The 20783-nt window shown below is 43.0% G+C and overlaps 1 protein-coding gene across 3 annotated transcripts in view; it reads right to left on the reverse strand.

Moving 5' to 3' along the window:
* fs(2)ltoPP43 (female sterile (2) ltoPP43) overlaps positions 1–20783 on the reverse strand; it is a 236291-nt gene that overhangs the window by 102896 nt on the left and 112612 nt on the right. For all 3 annotated transcript variants that reach the window (XM_080268044.1, XM_080268045.1, XM_080268046.1), the window contains exons 5-6: positions 19146–19252; positions 12818–12943 (exon numbers count right to left, since the gene is read on the reverse strand). In XM_080268044.1, the coding sequence (XP_080124170.1) occupies positions 12818–12943; positions 19146–19252 (233 nt within the window). The remainder of the gene's footprint in view (positions 1–12817; positions 12944–19145; positions 19253–20783) is intronic.

Here is a 20783-nt window from a genome sequence, read left to right on the forward strand (position 1 = left end):
CTCCTCCTTTTTTAAATATCTGTCTCTTCTCCATATATTGTATTCCTCTAAGTTTAGTATGTCATTTGATATCCTTGGTATTAATTTTGTTTCAGTTAGGCATATTATTTGTGGTTCATTTTCTCTGACATAATCATTCATCTCTAGTAATTTAGATACCATTCCATCCACATTTGAGTACATCAACTTTATCATCTTGTTTATATACTTGTCATGACATGGTTCTACTACCTTCCTCCTTTTTCTTCCATCCTGTTTGTGTACCACTTTCGTACCTGCAATCCCATTTCTTTGTAAAAAAAATTTCTTCTTCTCCTCTTCTGATCTTCCCTCATTTTTTGTTTTTGCTTCCTCCCTTTTCTCTTTCAGTAATTCCAGTTCCTCTTGTGTTAGGCATCTTTTTATCCATACATTTTTGAACTCCTCTTTTTCCTTAAGATTCTTTGCATTTTTTAGTATCTCTTCCACAGTGTTTACACTCTGGAAAGTCACCTTTAGAGGTCTTGTCTTGCTTTTCTCGTATTTCCCTAACCTTTTGTGTTCCTCTATGTCTTTACTAAAGATTTCCTCTGATACTTCTTTCAGTAAGCTCATTACATTTGCCACCTCCTTTTTGTCTCTTGTGATCTTGTTTTTAACTTCTTCCTCTTCTATACCAGTGATTACTATTGATTTGTTTATCTCTACTGAATCTCTGACTAACTTTGGATTGTTTTGGATTATTCTTTTCACCTCCTTTTTAATGCTTTTTCCCTCCACCCTTGTTTCTAAGTCTTTCTTTACTTTCACCATTTCAGCATACATGGTTTCTACATCATTTTCGTAGCTTTGCACAGCTTCATTCATTTGTGTTATCTTCTCCTCAATATCACTGCTCTGGTCGATAAGACTGCTAACTTGCCTAATTGTCTCTGTGTCATTTTTGAACTCTTCCATAACACTCTCGTGATTGACTACTGTACTTGCCATTTCACTCATTTTCTTCCTAAGTGTACTCAATTCCACTGTTAGTTCACTGATGGTTGTGTCTTTCTTATTGGCCTCCCTTCCTAGTTTTTCTATTTCTTCCTTTTGCAAGTGCATCTGCTTCTTTATTTCATCAATTTCATTTTTTGAAAGCCATTTCTAGTTTGTTTACACGTTCAACCAGTCTATTGTGGGTCTCTACTTCAACCAGTTCTTGGTAGAAATCATCATTTTGCTTTTTACCTTTATCCCTTTTCTTTTCCAAATTTGTTTTACTGAAGTATGTATCCATTTTGCAATACTTAAAGTGCAAAGCATGTACTTACAATCTCCGTGTTGTTGTAGTCTAAACAAACCTCAGAGATGACTCAGCGTATTCTTTCGTCTTGGTTCTATTTCCTGTTTTTACAAGTCTTGTTTAAATTTATTATTTTTTTCCTTTTAATAATGAACAATCATTTAGTCTAACCTGGTACTGAGCTTGACTCATACAAAGATACTATTTAGGTAATGCCACTGGCCGTGATGATTTGGTACGGAGCGCCGGTGTCACACATCCGCCTAGCTTGAATCCCTCTGTGTGTGTGTGTGTGTGTGTGTGTGTGTGTGTGTGTGTGTGTGTGTGTGTGTGTGTGTGTGTGTGAGAGAGAGAGAGAGAGTGCGTCAGTGTCTGTCTGTCTGTAACAAGGAAGACGAGCAGCATGGGTTTAAGGTCGCTGCTACTGTGACCGGCCTTCATTCACCCAATACAACCGATTATGGACAAATATTCACGGAAACAGTGTTTGTAGTGTATTTTGGTGTCCTCGAAGTGTCATTGAAGTGATATAAGTGTGGTGGGCTAGTGTAAGCCATTGTTGTGTCACCGAACCTCTGCCACACATACGGACACCGGCAAAAAATCACCAAAAATTGCCCTCATTCCCCACTCACTCACTCTCCCTATCTGCACTTCATGGATCATCTGATGCCATCAACTTGAAGTCGAAGGATTGGTGAGTAACATGAAACCTTATTTGTTGCAACTGGTTAAGTATTAACAGAGATATGAAGCATTAAAGATAGACGATTTTGCCAATTTCTGTCGGGAATGCCCGGCTGTGGGGAGAGCTCACGACATCTGCCAGATGGAAGGGGTTAGCAAACTCACCCTCGGTGAATGGTGTTACATATTAAGCTATTAGTGAACTTACTGCATAACTGGCACATGTACTTAACTCTGATTCTGCAACTTGTTTGGTAAATACTGTATTAAGGCCTGTGCTTCCAAACTTGCTTTCATCTTAGCAATTTAGTCTTTTCTTATCTGTCTAGTTAACTCACTGTGTTTCTTGTGTACTGTCTCGCAGTGGCACTTCAAATTAAACTCCTTGTTGACCACTACATATTCATGACAAATCAAGCATACTGGTTTGCAACTATGTTCAACAAAGAAATACTTCTCAGTCCATATTTCTTTGAACACTCAACATTCTTTTGTTGCCATGATGTGACTGACAACATAAGAAGCAGAAATTAGGCACAGTGTCAAAACACATATTTCCATCCATCCATCCATTATCCAATCCTATGTTGCCCCATGAGGAGCGTAGGAGCCCGGGGCTAGGCAAGTTGGTCTTGACATTTAAGATGAGAGTAATCAGCCTAACTCATCCCTGAGTGGCATTACGTGAGCAATACCGGAAACTCCAATCACCCCCATAAACCTTCACCGGCTCAATCCGATTGGAGCACCATAATTACCCACTAAACCATCAGGTGCCAAAATTTGGTTACTGTGTATGGTTACCACCCAGTGTAGTAAATGGTTTCCTGGTGTGCAGGAAACTATTTGGCTTGTCACTCAGTGTAGAGTCACCCACAGGCAGAAGGAAGAGAAAAGAATGAACATTAGTTAGAAGGAAAGAAAGACACAAGAGGGAGCATAAAGTCACCCATAGGCAGAAGGGCAAGGAAATAATGAAGGAAAGAAAGAAGAGGATGAAAGGAAAGAAGGATGGAAGACAGGAAAAGGCAGACAACCGAGAGCAGCACTACATTGAGTGAGTGGATGGTGAGTGCCCCCACCTATGAAGTACAAAGAAAAACAAGATTACCTAGCCAAGAAAAACATAGCAAACAACACAAACACAGGAACAGCAACATAGGAAACAAAAGAACCGAGCAAAAATTGAAGCAAGTTGATTACCCGAGCCTGCTGACAGACAAGACTCACCTATCCTCACTAGCAACTGGTAGATTGATGGGTGGGTGCCAATATTGCCTTGTTGGGGGGGGGGAAGGGGGGACAGCATTTTAAAATGATTGTTTCTTGAGCAAAATTATCACACCAACTTCAATAGGCATTTCTTTTAAATATTCATTGATTATTAAATATATGATGTTATCATTTATCACACAAGCCAATTTATCATATTGGACAATAAAATGTGCACATCTGGCACTGCTGGATCACTAAGCGCCGAGTGCAGCACGTCACAGCCTCCTAATCTGGGTACGTCTGTTCGAATATACACTTTTTCGAACAAACCATCTCTAACTAGTGCTTGCCATAGTGGTTAGCAGCCAGAAAGACTTACTGGTTTTTCACTTGTAAGTGAAAAACGGAAATATTTTTGTGTATTTGGGGAGTATCCTGGCAAGCCAGTCATATTAGGTTTAAGGGCCAAGTCAGGCCCACAGGCCATAGGTTGCCAATCCCTGTCGTAAGCTCAAACATACAGAAATGAGAGTCATTAAATGGATGTGTAGTGCATCCTTAAATCTGAGCCTTGGGGGGGCTAGGTTCGTGATTGGAGAACTGAAAGGAAGGATGGGACTACTATGTATTGGTGTTGTGATGAGGGGGGGTCAACTGCAATGGTTTAGGCATGTGGAGAGGATGGAGGATGACAACTGGGTGCAGAAAGTGATAAATGTGAACACAGGAAGTGGAGTTGTGAGTGACCGACCAAAATTAATATGACCTGAGACAAGGACATAGTGTGTGACCTCAAGGATATGTGATCGAATAGAGGCTGCCAGCAAACAAACAGCATGGAGAGGTGCCATTATATGACCAGAACAGACACCAGCAAGCATGTTCGAGCCCTTATAAATGATATGATATGGTCTGTCTATCTGTCTATTGCCAGATGCATTAATCCTTTAAGGGGTGGCCACAAACAAATCGTCTCCATAGTGCCCTGTCCCCTGCCATTTCATTGCCCTGCTCCCCGCTCACACCCCCTTCTCTCATATACCTCCTCACTCAATCCCTCCATCTCATCCTTGGCCTCGCCCTCCCTCTCCCTCCCTCCACTGCACTCACATACACTCTCATCAGTCTTTCACTCTCCATCCTCTCCACATGGCCAAACCACCTCAATGTGTTTCTCCTAATGCTTCCTATCACATCCACATCCACACCCCAACTCTTCTTCACTTCCTCATGTGTCAGTCTGTCTCTCCATGTGACTCAACATGCTTCTCTCAAATAACTTATTTCCAATGCTCTCACTCTTGACTTCTGTCCTGCCAACAAGGTCCAAGCTTAACTTCCATATATCAGAGTTGGTATCACAATACTGTCATGTAGTAATTTTTTCACTTCCATACTCACTTCCATGTTGCACCCTTTCAAGCACTTCACCCTCTAAACTTACATCCTTACACATCACACTCCCCAAGTACTTAAACACACTCACATTTTCCATTCCCTCCTCATCCAACCTCACTCTACATTCACTGACTTCATTTCTTTCGAAGACCATAACTTTACTCTTCCCTACATTCACCTTTAGATTCTGTTTCTCACACTCTCTCCCAAACTCATCCACCAAGCCTTCCAGCTCCCCTTTGTCTTCACTTAATAACACAGTAACATCTGCAAACAGTGCAGGTACTCTCCAAACACTGCCCTCTCGCACTAGGGCCACTCCAACATCCACTTCCCTACCCTGAGTCTCTTTTATAACCCCATCCCTATATAGACTAAACAACCATGGAGACATGACATCCTTGCATCAATCCAACCTTCAAATAGAAGAATTCATTCAGTTCACTATCCACACGCACTGCAGCTTTAGCACACTCATACGTACTCTTCACGGCCTTCAACAACTTGCAATCTATTCCATATATTCTTAATACTTTCCACAATCCTTGTCTATCTGCCCTATCATGTGCATTCTCCAAATCCATGAAGGCCACATACAACTTCTTTCCCTTCTCTAGAAACGTTTCCACCAGAGATCTAAAAATGAATATCTGATCTACACAACCTCTTCCCTTCCTAAAACCTCCCTGTTCTTCTCCAACTAATTCCTCTGTTATTTTCCTAACTCTATCAATAAGTATCCTACCATATACTTTTCCTATTACACTAAGAAGACAAATGCCCCTATGATTAACACACACTTCTTTTTCCCCTTCTTCTTTGTACAGGCGAATAATTATAACTGACTTCCAATCTTCCGGGACTCTACTTTCCTCCCAGGCCAATCTGCACATCTTCCACATCCATTCTACTACTATCTCTCCCTCATGTTTCAGCATTTCACCACACACTTCTTCAATTCCTGGGGCATTCCTCATTTTAACTTTCTTCATTGCTTCCACAACTTCCATCCTACTGAATTCTTCCTCTCTTCTCACATCCCTCCTTCTCCCAGCCATTCCCATGCCACTTATACTCACATTACTTTCATTCTCTATGTTCAACAATTCCTTAAAGTGTTCTCTCCATCTGCTCAGTTTTTTTCTCTTCTCCACTAGTAATCTACCATTTTTATCTTTTACTCCCCAACTAACTTCTTTGGTACCCTGCCTAAATCTCTTTACCTCTTTTCAGAACATTTTCTTACATTCCCTTCAATATGCACTTAAATATAGTAATCACTCCAATATCCGACGTAATAGGGCCATAGCTAGGTCCGGATATTGGTTCTGTCCGGATATTGGGCCCCAACTTATGGACTTGTACTTAAGGACCCTAACTCAGAGAAACACCTATACAACTCCCTCTGGACATGCATAGCACCTATTTAAGACCCAAATCACACCAATAAGGCACATAAATGACTTAAATAAATGCAAAAGAAACATAAAATGAGAGTTTAGAAGTATGTTCATACATTAATAAACGTTCTGGTACTTATGGACCCTAACCTAGCCTAACTCAGAAAAACACATTCCTACAGCACATGCATAGCTACTAACACCCTATTCACACCAATAAAGGGCATTAAAGAGTGAAATGAGGTAAGTATAGTATGGAAAAAAGTACAGTATGAAACATTCTGCCTACTTACAGCAAGTCCCTGGCCACCTCGATGAATAACTGCCTCCTCTCGGACTCTGACGGTAAGAACGATTTCCTGATGCACTTGCAGTACACTGTTCCTGAAGTCTTGCACTGAGCTTAGTCAATCACACACAGAAGTCCGTTCTCTTCACAGTGTGCACTCTTGTCTAAATAATGCTCCATTGTAACTTACTAAGTGTTGCACTTTAACTTTCCCATTCATATAATTTTCCAAAGCCAAAACAAACAAGTCTATTTACGTTAAATTTTTTTTCTATTGAGTCTTTTCTCTCACAACTTTAAATCCTTAACACAACACACTGTTTTTTGCACAACACTCTAAATTCCCGTGTGGTCTAGTGGAGAAGTTCTTGCTGTTTATTCACTGTCAGAGTCCGAGAGTATCACTGGCAGGCGACCTAGGGGTGCATCGCTGGGTCGTGGTGATGGCGTACCCACTGCAGACGACTCTGAAGACAGCCGCAAACTAACGTCGAGCGGTGACTCCACCATAGCTGATGTGCTGGGCTGTGGCTCAGAGCATGAGGGCCTGTCTTGGGGAGGCAACGGAGTGGAGCCAGGGCTGGGCACAGCGGGGGTCACAGGCCTGAAAAAACTGTCAATGGTTGATTGACGCAATGACCGCCGATTCTGACGACCAATGATGCGCTGCCTGAAAGCACGCACTTCCTCCACGAGTCCCAAGGGCCCCATCTCCCTGTCGCAGTCCGGGTGTTCCAGGTAGTCTAGGACGAACTCTAGATGTTCCCGGAGTGCGCTCAGCTTGGGGATGCTTGGAGTAGTGTCCTGCTGAGAGAAGTCCGCATCATCGTCGCCTTCAGCGTCGGAATCTTCAAGTTCGGTACTGACACCTGCAACTGATGATTCGATCTCGATATCAAACAACGTCTGATACCCAGGATCGCCCTCGTCGTCATCCAACCACTCACGAACATCGTCCACATCTACACCGTCGCCGTGCATACGTAGCCGTGCATGGAAGTCATCCACGTCAAAGCCTAGAAAATCGTACTCCACATCCGTTCTGAGAAGCAGACGAGACCAACCATTTTCCAGGGTCTTCACAGGGACTTCCTTCCATGCACTAGCCCAGTTGTACAGCGCAGACTTGACGTTGTAGTGGTGAAGGTTTTCCAAAGTCCGCTTGCCTCATGTGTCCCGTCCCTCCCTGCGCTCGTCCTCGTCCTCGAGAACAACCATCACCTCGTCCAGGAACTTCCGACGCTATAGGCGCTTTTTTGCCACAATCACTCCTTGGTCCATTGGTTGGATGAGAGCAGTCATATTAGGTGGCAGAAACATGCACCTAATACGGCCATTTTCAGCAACCAAGTCCTTGTCGCACGGGTGGGCAGGTGCACTGTCGAGGAGAAGGAGGGCCTTTACCTGGTCGCGCGGGATTCCCAGTGTCTTCGTCTGGTAATGGATGACCTCCTTGACGAAGTGACGGTGAAACCAGTCTTTGAAGATCACAGCTGTGAACCATGCCTTCAAAGAATGGTACCAGACGACAGGAAGGACATCCATCACCCCACGAAGGCACCAAGGCTGCTTTGTGTGGCCAACAACAACAGGCTTAAGCCGGTGCATGCCGTTAGCACTGGCACAACACAAAGCAGATATCCGTTCCTTGGAAAGCTTGCGGCCAGGTACACGCTTCTCCGTCTCCTCGGCTAGAGTGTTCGTTGGCAGCGAGCGATAGAATAGGCCAGTTTCGTCAGCGTTGTAGACTTGACCGAGAGTTAGGCCCTCCCTGTCGATCAAGCCCTTCACCTTGTGCCGAAACTCGTCAACTCCATCCTCGTTAGTGTCCAATGCTTCGCCATGTGCTTTACGGTTGGTAAGGCCATGCCGCAACTTGAACGCGAAGAGCCAACCCTCGGATGCCTTGAAGTCTAGGGCGTCGTGAAGCCTGGCGAACTTCTCAGCAGCAGCCTTCAGCTCTGTTCCACATACCATCACACCAGCAGCACGTTGTTGTCGATATCAAATCAACGTGGATCGGTCGATTTCTGCAAACTTGGGGGTAAACATAACCTTCCTTTCCACGTTGCATTTGCTTCTCGACGAGAAGTCAGCCGTGTACTGCATGAGTTTGTCTCGGGATCTCTTGATATCGAACAAAGTAGGCCAGGCCAGGTTAAACTCGCGGAGAATGCGGGAAGAAGACCACCCCGCATCTACTTTCTCCAATATCTCCCGTTTCTTCTCCAGAGTCAACACCACTCTCTTCCTTTTCTCAGGTGGCGAGGCCATCATCACACACACTAAGAGGAGGCCCGAGAGCAGCAGGAGGCCCTGCAGCAGGTAAGGCACCATCACAAAAGCGATCACGTGGGCAGCCATTACGACGAGCGTGCACTCGCGGCGAGAGACAGGCGGAAAGTGGGGAGGATGCAGCGGCGCTCTATCGGATGTCGGAGGAATGACGCGCCACAACAATGCTCTCCCGCGCCGTGCATGGTAAGTTCAAATTACAGACGGGAAAAAATCTTTTTTTTTTTTTTTTTTTTTTTTTTGGGGGGGGGGGGGGGGGGGGGAGATTTTGGGAATATTAGATCCCAGGACGATTATGTCCGGGTATTGGGGATGTTCAGTTATTGGGCGTCCGGATATTAGAGTGATTACTGTACCTTCCAAATTCCTCATCCACTCTCTTCTTACTGTCTTACTAATCTTTTCACCTCTTTCTTCCTCTCTACATAAAACTCGTATGTCCCTCACCTTCTTCCACGTCTCTGTTTCTCATCCACTCATTATATGGTTTCTTCTTTTGTGCCACAGCCTGTCTCACCTCTGCATTCCACCATGCTGTTCCCTGCACCCCTTTTCGTCTTCTCTTCACCCCACACACCACCTGACATGCTGCACAGATTTCTTCTGTGAATATCTTGCACACACCTTCCACGTCCCCCAACCGCTCCAATCCATATTTACCCAATTGCTCCTCCACTTCCCTCTTATATTTTGCCTTTTCTCCAGCTTCTTGTGATGTTTCCACCCTCCTTGTATGAACTACTTCCTCCTGTCCTTCCCTTCTCCTATTTCTCCATATCATTTGGACTTTGATTCTGACCACCGTCTAGTGGTGGTCAGAAGGTCCACTCCCCCAGCCTCTATATACATTTGCATCCACTACAACACACCTTGTCATCCTTTCATCCACGCACACATAATCAATCATTGCCTTCCGTTCATTCAGTTCACCACCCACTCTTCTCATCACTCACCACGTATACCTATGAATCATTTTGTGCCTGAAGAGGGTCCTGGCTATAACCAACTCTCTCCCAGCACAAATGTCCACTAAAGTACTGCCATTCTCATCCATCTCTGCAGGCACACCCCACTCACCAACTACTCCATCCACCTTCACATTCCCTACCACATGTGATATGTGATATGGTGCGATCAATAAATGTACATGATCTTAAACCTGTGATTAACAATACTTAATAATGTTTTTCTTTTAAAGACCAGGAAGTCAAATTTAACCCTCTTAGGAACGATGACACAAATTGTGTCATATCAGCGTTGTACTGAAGAGTAACCTATGATGCAATCTGCGTCATTTTGGACAAAAATATTCATCGAAAGCTGAGTTTTAGCAGTAAGTGCATCAAACTTGGGAGGGTTACAGGGGATGGTGTACATAATTTACATATATGTTAGTTACATGTTCAGTAACACAATAAACAAAGCATTTTAGGTGATTTTTATATTTTTTGGCGATTTACTCAAAAATTACTGGTTATATTGAATTTCCAAAAGCACCACAAGTAAGCTCATAAAATTCTGCATCAAGATATATGCTTTGCTCTTGCACAGAGTGGGCAAAATTTTGTGCTATGATGTTTGGAAGTTATTTGAAGCTACTTCTACTCTCACTGCATTTCTGTACTTTTCCTCATCAGTTTTGTGTGTTTTTATTAGCTTATCTTATAGTATAAACACCAGCAAAGATGATGGTATAAAATTTATACCAATATAACCAATTTCTGGGGGCAAATCTGGCCATGGAAATATTTTTCTTTGAGTGTGCAAGGAAGCAGCCATAGCTGGGTTCTCTCCACGCTGTTCATGTCCCAGAAACTTACTGAAAACTTACGGTTCTCAAAAGGGTTAAGGTTGGACATTGTGTAGGAAGTCATCTGATACGCATAAAGGGGACAAAACTGAGTGGCCCATACTCGGCAAATCCTACGTGACGACTATGAAAATAACACATGGAGAGTAAACAAGTTATTTGCGAAATTCTACATTCCTATGCGTTTAAGAAACCTATCCCCTGCAAATGGTGAGGTGCTGGTGTACTGTACAATGTACTGTACACACACTGTTCACATGACACCCAAAGATGGAGTCAGGCAGATCAAGGCAGATTAACAAGGCAGACAGAGGATAGGCATAGCTAACCAAGCATGGGGAGAGAGATATGTAAGACATGCATAACAGAAATAAAACAGAAGACATTAGGAGGAATAAACTCTCCAGAGAAAGACTGGAAAATTTATTGATACAGTAAATCCTGTGTGGTTAGTGGTGTAAATCCCATGTAGTCCACTGGCAAACAGGGCAATAATGCACTATACCTCCTCCTCTGCCCGAATCACACTCCATCTCTCGTCAAGTTCTCTGATATTCTCCCACTTCTTTTCAAGGGATAGGACATTCCTGGAGCACTTGGCAGGTGGAGGTGCCATTGAGACACACACCAATAGATGGAAGGGAGTCTGCATGGCATAAAGGACAGGGATGATGAAACACACAATGAACTTCACCATATGCACAGCTGCCACATGGCACTGCAGTAATGGAGGGACAGAGTGGAGTGGTGGCCATGGAGGAGGAGGGAACCAATATGTCATCCATTTGGGGGCAAGATAGACAAGGAAATAAGAGTATGAAATGTACTGAAGAGGAGGGATATACATAATTAATACAGTAATCCCTCGATTATCAGACGTAATAGAGCCAAAAACATGTCCGGGTAGTAGCTCCGTCTGGATAGTGGACTTCTCCCCTGGCACCCATCCATACATAACCTAACTATGAAAGCCAGTGTATAAGGCCACTACAAGACATCATTCAACACTTGTTACTGTTGTTTAATACTACTCTATCTGGTCAAGCAGACCTATAAACGACAGCCAAGCAATTACAGTACTACTCTATCTGGTCAAGCAGACCTAACAACGACAGCCAAGCAATTACTACTTTATCTGGTCAAGCAGAGCTATAAATGAAAGCCAAGCAGCTGCCATGGTCAAGCAGACCCATCAACCACAAGTAATCACCACTACCCTGCAGGGACATGAAAAAACTGGCTACACATGAAAAATGCATTGGGCACAAAAAATATAATAGTAAAATGTAATGAAATCATGATAAAAAAGAATAAAGTCATGGTAAAGTACAGTAAGCTTGAATAAAATCAATGTCAACACCCACGATTCGACCATCCCGCATCAATCTTACCCAGGATCTACCACTTCTCAAGAGTCAGCACAACCATCTTCCTTTTCCCTGGTGAAGTGGCTATCATTACACACCCTAGGAGGAGGCATGCATAAAATAGCATGGCCTGAGGCAAGTAGGGAACATCATAAAAGCTACCATGTGCACCACCATAACAACAGTCCGGGAAGAGCTGCTCTCTACACAAGTGATGTGTAAGAACTGACAGCGAGCACCGGGGATGTCTGGCAGACGTAGAGTAAACAATCCAACCCGACATGGCGGTTCCACTGGGCTATTCTCGCCTGTCCAGGTGGAAATCTTTCGTGTGACCATAACTTCAAAACAGACGCAAGCATTTTGTCTGGATAGTGGGATTTTATGTACGAATAATGGTTTGGAACAGCCAGATCACAGAGTCCGGGTAATGGATGGTCCAGGTAATGGCCGTCCAGATAATAGAGAGATTACTGTACTGAGCATCAGAAGAAAACTAAAGACACAGACATAAAGATAACGAATTAGAATGGAAACTGCCAAAATTGGCAATGTCAAAAGCAGCGATCTGGCAATGTGACGTGACAAGAAGTGTTTAGGTGGCTGAGCTTCCACCTAATGGCATGAATTTCAATTTTGGGCTTCCCACAAATTTCAAAAAATTTGTCCCCATTTCCTGTGATGGATAATTACGCATGCCAGATGATGCAGCCATGAAAATGAGAGCTTGCTGTATTTGTTAACTTCTGAGTGACATACCACAAAAGGATGATTAGTGAGTACAGGTGAGTACAGTGATATTAATCTAGATTAATACTCTGCAATCATATCAGTCACTACAAACTGGATAAGACATAACAGTAGGCGGAATATTAGCTGACTCACTGAAACATGATGCAGATACTGTACCAATGATCCAGTTCCTTCCTATCCCTAGATTAATACTCTGCAATCATATCGGATACTATATACTGGATGAGACATACCAGTAGGCAGAGTGTTAGCTGACTCACTGAAACATGATTAGGATACCAATGATCCAATTCCTTCCTATCCCACTCAAACACTGCATACAAGCATAAGGCAACTTACTCAATGGAATCCTCCTCCTCCTCTTCTGGGTACTCATTCCTCCAGTTGTCTTCATCATTCTCATCATCCTCATCATCTGGTATTTCATCTGAGGAGCTATCACATGGGGTATCATATCTCTCCACTCTACAAAACAAAAGCAAAATATAAAAACATTAATAACTAACATAAGCAGAATACAAATGTATAGGATGTACATCCATTTTGGCTCCTTCATTTGGAGGGATCCATAAATATGAGGCTTCAAGTCAGTCTCTTCAAAAATAATGCATTGGAATGTGTTGGAAAGAATTATATTTATCAATTCAGAAAGTTAACGAAAGACTGCACTGCATTTTGTTTCACAATATAATCCATCATAAGGGATCACAACTTTCCTTCAATATTGCTGATGTTTTGTCTGAGTATTAAAGTCAGCAATATACGAAGCAAACCATGTGTTTACAATCAAGAGTTTCTGGAATCATAAGTCTTGATAATGGCTGCCTTCCACTCAGCCATGAGTTACTGCATCTTCCGTATTTCTGTGTGTGTGTGTGTGTGTGTTCTACATAATTGTTCTCACATAACATATCTTTACAGAAATGAGTGAAGCTCATACTGTCCCATATATTAAACCCTTTTTATCATGGTGTGTGGAAGGAAGAGAAGACGGAGGGGGGTGCAAGGAACAGCGTGGTGGACTGAAGAGGTGAGACAAGCTGTGCCACAAAAGAAGAAAGCATACAATGAATGGATAAGAAATAGGGGCGTGGAAGAAGTTGAGAGGCGGAAGAGAGAGTTATACGTAGAAAGAAAGAGAGAGGTGAAAAGATTAGTAAGAGAGAGTAAGAAGAGAGTGGATGAGGAATTTGGAAGGAATTTGAGTGTAAAGTGGAGGGACTGTAAGAAAATGTTCTGGAAAGAGGTGAAAAGAGTAAGACAGGGTAGAAGTGAAGTTAGCAGGGGAGTGAAAGATAAAAATGGTAGATTACTAGTGGAGAAGGGAGAAAAAGTGAGCAGATGGAGAGAACACTTTAAGGAATTGTTGAACATAGAGGATGGAAGTAATGCGAGTATAAGTGGCTGGGGAATGGCTGGGAGAAGGAGGGAGGTGAGAAGACAGGAAGAAATCAGTAGGAGAGAAGTTGTGGAAGCAATGAAGAAAGTTAAATCGGGGAAAGCCCCAGGAATTAATGGAGTGTGTGGTGAAATACTAAAGCATGGGAAAGAGATAGTAGTAGAATGGATGTGGAAGATGTGCTGATTGGCCTGGGAGGAAGATAGAGTCCCGGAGGATTGGAAGTCAAGTATAATTATTCCCTTGTACAAAGGAAAAGGGGAAAAAGAAGTGTGTGGTAATCATAGGGGCATTTGTCTTCTTAGTATAATAGGAAAAGTGTATGGTAGGATATTTACTGACAGAGTTAGAGAAAGAACAGAGAAATTAGTTGGAGAAGAACAGGGAGGTTTTAGGAAGGGAAGAGGTTGTGTAGATCAGATATTCATTCTTAGATCTTTAGTGGAAAAGTTTCTAGAGAAGGGAAAGAAGTTGTACGCGGCTTTCATGGATTTGAAGAAAGCATATGACAGGGTGGATAGACAAGGATTGTGGAAAGTGTTAAGAATATATGGAGTAGATGGGAAGTTGTTGAATGCTGTGAAGAGTATGTACGATGGTGCGAAGGCTGCAGTGTGTGTGGATGGCGAACTAAGTAAATTTTTCTCTTTGAAAGTTTGGTTGAAACAGGGATGTGTCATGTCTCCATGGTTGTTCAATTTGTACATGGATGGGGCAATAAAAGAGGTACAAGGTAGGGTAGTGGATGTTGGAGTGGCCCTGGTGAGAGAGGATAGTGTTTGGAAACTCCCTGTACTGTTGTTTGCAGACGATACTGTGTTGTTGAGTGAAGACGAAGGGGAGCTGCAAGGCTTGGTGGATGAGTTTGGGAGAGTGTGTAAGAAACGGAATCTAAAGGTGAATGTAGGGAAGAGTAAAGTGATGGTCTTTGAGAGGGGTGAAGTCAGTGAATGTACAGCGAGGTTGGATGGTGAGGAATTGGAAAATGTGAATACGTTTAAGTTCTTGGGTAGTGTGATGAGTAAGGATGAAGGTTTGGAGGGTGAAGTGCTTGAAAGGGTACAGCAGGGAAGAAAGGTTGCTGGTTCTTTGAAAGCAGTGATAAGAAACAGGGAAGTGAGCATGGAAGTGAAAAAGTTACTACATGACAGTATTGTGATACCAACTCTAACGTACAGAAGTGAAGCTTGGACGTTGTTGGAAGGACACAAGTCAAGAGTGAGAGCAGTGGAAATGAGTTATTTAAGAGGAGCCTGTGGAGTCACATGGAGAGACAGGCTGACGAATGAGGATATAAAGGAGCATTGTGGTGTGGATGTGGATGTGATAGGAAGCGTTATGAGGAACACACTGAGGTGGTTTGGCCATGTGGAGAGGATGGAGAGTGAAAGACTGACGAAGAGAGTGTATGTGAGTGAGGTGGAGGGGGGAAGAGGGAGGGGGAGGCCGAGGATGAGATGGAGGGATGAGGTGGAGAGGTATATGAGAGAGGGGGGTGTGAGTTGGGAGCAGGGCAGTGAAATGGCAGGGGACAGGGCGACTTGGAGGCGATTTGTTTGTGGCCACCCCAAATGGGAATGAGGCGTCTGGCAATAGATAGATAGATAGAATATTGAAACATCTTTGAAAGGCCCTCTGCACGGCAATCACGGAACAGTTGTTTGTGAAGAACGCTTCGACAGTGAACGCACAGTGTGCTCCCGACCACGTCATGTTGGCGATTGAGGACGATTGGGGTTAGGGTACCAACAGACCCTAGCCCCGCCCCACCCGCCTCACTATTGCCTGTGCTACAGCCTTCCGAAATGTGGGAGTTTTTGGGGGGGTCACCCTTTGCAGTGAGACAGATAGTGGAGAAGGCTTGTGAAAAGGACTATAAGGTGTTTATGGCATTAATGGATCTGGGAAAAGCATATGACAAAGTAGACAAAGAGGGATTGTAGAAGATTTTGCACATGTACAGTGTAGATGGTAAGCTGCTAGGTGCCATCAAGAGTTTTTATGATGGTAATGTTATTTGGGGACATGTTATGTGCTGGAGGTGGGGCTAGAGCTAGCTCTGTGGCTAGGGTGAGAAGTGGTTGGAAGAAGCTTAGGGAGCTGTTCCCTCACCTGACATTGAGAGGGCTCTCCCTCCGTGCTAAGGGGTCTTTGTATGCAGCATGTGTTATGAGTATAATACTGTATAGTAGTAAGACCTGGGCAGTAAAGGAAGAGGATATTCACAGGCTCAAATGAACAGAAATGACAATGATTAGGTGGATGTGCAGTGCATCTCTGCTTGCAAGGCCTGGGGGGGCTCGGTTTACGATGGAAGAATTGAGAAATAGGATGGGGCTTGAGTGTATTGGTGTTGTGATGAGGAGAGGTAGATTAAGGTGGTTTGGGCATATGGAGAAGATAGGGGATGATAATTGGGTGAAGAAAGTGAGAAGCGTGGGGTAGACCAAAAAAGACGTGGGATGAGGTCATTAAATGTGACCTCAGGGTTAAGGTATTGAACTGGGAGGCTGCCAAAGATCGAGCTGCATGAAGAGCCACCATTAGGTGACCAAGACTGATGCATGCAAGCATATTGGTGCCTTCAAAAACGAAACAAAACAAAAACGAAACGTAGTGAGACGTGCAAGGGTAAATGGGCATCAAAGTGAATGGTTCATGATCAATGTGAGCGTGTGACATGGTTGTGTGATGTCCCATGGTTGTTCAATTTATACATGGACTGGGTGATGAGAGAAGTAAAAACACAAGTAATGGAGAGAGAGGAATGGTGTTGGTAATGAATGGTGATAGATGGAATATCTCAAATCTGTTGCATGTCGATGATGCACTGCTACGTGCAAATACCGGACAAGAGCTTGGATGACTAATGTAGAGTTTTCTAGATGTCTGTGAGTGTTGTGCCTTGAAAGTATGTGTAGAAAAGAGTAAAGTGATGGTTATTGAGAGAGAAGGTGGCCCAGTGTGATGTTACAGTGAATGGAAAGAGACTGGAATTGGTGAGAGAGTTCAAATATCTGGGTACAGTGACAGAAAAGTGAGGAAAATGTGCAAAAGAAGTGGAATGCTGAGTGACTGCAACTTAGTATACCAGCATTACACATACATAATTGATATTAATGACCTCCATAGAAAGGTTATATGGCATTTTATCTGCAGACAAAAAACAACACATCCTTTCCTCAGCTCTCTAGGTTTGAGACAATACTTCCTACTATAGAGAATTTAAAGCCTCTTCCTCAGGGCTTCTTCAAAGATGAGGCATTGAGTGAAAGAGAGAAAATAAACCAGAACCATGATGCGATGGTGATACCTGAGACACCATGCATGGACTGGGGTTCCCAGCAGTCTGGCAAATAAAGCATGGAAAGTGCATCACACAGTATTTCACTGGAAGGACCAGACAAATCATCAAAAACTGGGAGGGCTGCTGTGCCCTAGGAGACAAGATTAACCTGTCACAAAAAGCAATGTACCCTCTTCTAAGCCCTGTAAGTCTAGGTTGATTCCTTCTGTTACCATTTGCAATACAGTACAATCCCAGTTAACCGGGCGGCTTGGGGAATTTACCATCCCAGTTACAGATTTTTCCAGTAGTTCTGATATTCAAATCTATACAAAGGCAATCATTATCACAGCAGTAAATACAATTCAGGCACTCACCACTCACATCAGGGGGCACACTAAGAGATTCCACCTGAAATATTGCCTCGTAAACACACACCATGGTCATAATGCACATGCATGCAATGCCTTGCAGTACCGGTACTGCAAAATGCACAAGTCCAACTACCGAATAATTTCTTGTATGTACTGTACTCATAAATATGGAAAACTAAAGAAATAAAATCCTGAATATTTATTGGTAAATTATCACGACACCTGTGCCCCCACATCAGCTTTGTTTACAGTCCCGGCCCCAACTGACCGCCACCATTTCGCCACTGTTTTGCACCATTCTGTTAACTACCGAAGTATTCGTTGTATGTACTGTACTCATAAAACTGGAAAAATAAAGAAATAAAATCTTGAACATTTATTGGTGAACTGATGTTAAGACTGCACCGTAGAATTATCACACCTGTGCCCCCACACAAGCTTTGTTTACGGTCCCGGCCCCGACTGACCTCCACCATTCCACCCTTCACCCACCGCCAATCAGCTGTTTTGCACAAAATAAACTACATGATGTACATATGAAGTGCAAGCATATATATATTTTTTTCTTCCAACAAAGTAAACCTTCATTCCTATTAACATATATATTTTTTTCATCTCTACCAGCATACATGCGTTCTAAGATGAATTTATGTGGTGGAAGTTAGAGTCGGTCCGTTGGGAAGAAAAACACTGGCGTCTGCTGATTTGCTCTCTCCCGAGATGTCTGGTTCACAAATTCCATGCCTGTCTTTGAAACAATTTTACCATCCAACACTGAAATCACATTCGATTTCTGTATTCATTTTACTGTGAAACTCTCTTGCTTTTTCTTGTATAAGAGGACCAGAAATAGGTGCTCCCCTAGATCTTTCTAAGCAAAACACTCGAACGATGAAAAGTATGCCTTTTTTCAATGGACTTACTTGTCTCGCTTTTCATGAAAAATTCATTAAGCTTGGATGCTTGGGCCTTGATATCATAAATCATTATATTCGGTCATCAGTGTTTTATAATGTTTGTCTTTTTCAAGTCTATTGCATATGTCCAGCTTCTGTTTCAAGGCAAGCACAACAAGCTTATGTTTAGTTTGCTCTTTAGGCATTTTGGAGTGTTGAAATTACCGTCCATCAGAGCAACACAACAGCAAGAGAGCTTGTTTACTGTCTGGTGGTACAAAAGCAGACTGGTGATTTGTGGAAATTGTGGAGGGTGTGGAGGATGACTGAATTCAAGTAGGGGAAAGGGGGAAGAGGAGGGCTGGTTAAGAAGATTTACTAGGGATTTACATTAGCCAGAAATGCCTTCACCTCGCTTAGCCTGACTTCACCCAGCCTCACGTGACACGATAAAACGGCGGTTTGGTGGTCCATTCAAAATGGCACACAGTTATAACTTACTGACGTTTTTACCAGCCCTTGAATTTTCCCGTTTTTCTGAGTATTCCGTTTGTCTGTATACCGGATAGCAGGGATTGTACTGTACTTGGATGATCATGTGAAACAGCTGGATGACTTTTTTTTCAATGCCCCAACAAAGAAGTCTGAAGTGAAAACTTATACATCTATTCTTATAGCTATTCAGTTTTTCACAAAGCTTCAAGTTACTCACTCACAAACAAACTCAGTCCAGTCCACAGCTTGTGGGGAGTAGTAGATGTCGTACACATACTTTTCTGACTCAAGTGGCACGCCATTACATGTGATCACATCTTTGTCCTGAAAGCAGCACAAAATGCAAAAGCAAAGTGCAGGTAAAATAACAGCCTCGCTTTATCACACAATACATACAATATGTTTATCTATATAGTTCACCATACAGTACATATAATACATTTATCTGTACAGTAATATTTCAATCATTCATCATAATTCAGTCAAATGCAAGTCAAATGTTGCAGATTTTCGGATGATGACACACTACCCCCTCCCAGCTTCTCAAGGGGGTTGGGGGGGTAAAATCCAACAAAAACACTATATTCTACTGTAGAACTATCTACAGTAGAATATTGTGGCAAGCAGAGTGAAAGAGTTCTGGACTAATGAGGAAGGGTGCATGGAAAAGTTTGAAAAGAATGACCGCGTGCTTTTGATTGGAGATATGAATGGGAAAGTAGGGACTGTGAAGGTGGATGGTGTAGTTGGTGAGTGGGGTGTGCCTGCAGAGACGGATGAGAATGGCAGTGCTTTAGAGGACATTTGTGCCAGGAGGGGGTTGGTGATAGCCAATACCCTTTTCAGAAACAAAATGATCCAAAGGTACATGTGGCAAGCAATGAGAAAGGTGGGTGGTGAACTAAATAAATGGAAGGCAATGATTATGTGTGTGTGGATGATGGGATGAGAAAGTGTGTAACGGATGCGAAAGCATATAGAGGTTCGGGGAATGGACTTACCAACCACCACTTGGTGGTGGTGAGGATCAAGGTCCAAATAAAATGGAGAAACAGAAGAAGGGCAGGACAGGAGGAAGTAGCTCATACAAGGAAGGTGGAAAGGTTACAAGAGGATGGAAAAAAGGCAGAATATACGAAAGATATGGAGGAGCGATTGGGTAAATATGGATTGGAGCAGATGGGAGACATGGAAGATGAATGCAAGATATTCAAAGAAAAAATCTGTGCAACATGTTGGGTGGTATATAGGGTGACGAGAAGATGAAACGGGGGACAGGGAATGGCATGGAGGAATGATGAGGTGAGAGAGGCTGTGGCACAAAAGAAGAAAGAATATAGTGATTGGATGGGAAATTGGGGCATGGAAGAAGTTGAGGGACAAAATAGAGAGAGTTATACTGTAGAGAGGAAAAGAGAGGTGAAAAGATTAGTAAGACAGAGCAAGAAGAGAGTGGACGAGTAATTTGAAAGGAATTTGAGTGTAAATTGGAGAGAATGTAAGAAATTATTTTGTAAGGCGGTAAAGCGAGTTAGACAGGATGTCAAGAAAGTTAGTCGGGGAGTGAAAGATAAAAATGGTAGAATACTAGTGGAGAAGGGAGAAAAAGTGAGCAGATGGAGAGAACACTTTAAGGAATTGCTGAACACAGAGAATGAAATAATGTGAGTATAAGTGGCTGGGAAATGGCTGGGAGAAGGAGAGATGAGAGAGGAGAGGAGATGGAAGTTGTGGAAGCAATGAAGAAGGTCAAAATGGGGAAAGACCCAGGACTTGATGAATTGTGTGGTGAAATGCTGAAGCATGGGGGAGACATAGTAGTAGAATGGATGTGGAAGGCGTGCAGCTTGGCCTG

Source organism: Coenobita brevimanus, chromosome 26 (genome assembly GCF_032717465.1).
Source record: "Coenobita brevimanus isolate Jiangsu-jjx chromosome 26, ASM3271746v2, whole genome shotgun sequence".
NCBI classification, from domain to species: Eukaryota; Metazoa; Arthropoda; class Malacostraca; order Decapoda; family Coenobitidae; genus Coenobita; species Coenobita brevimanus.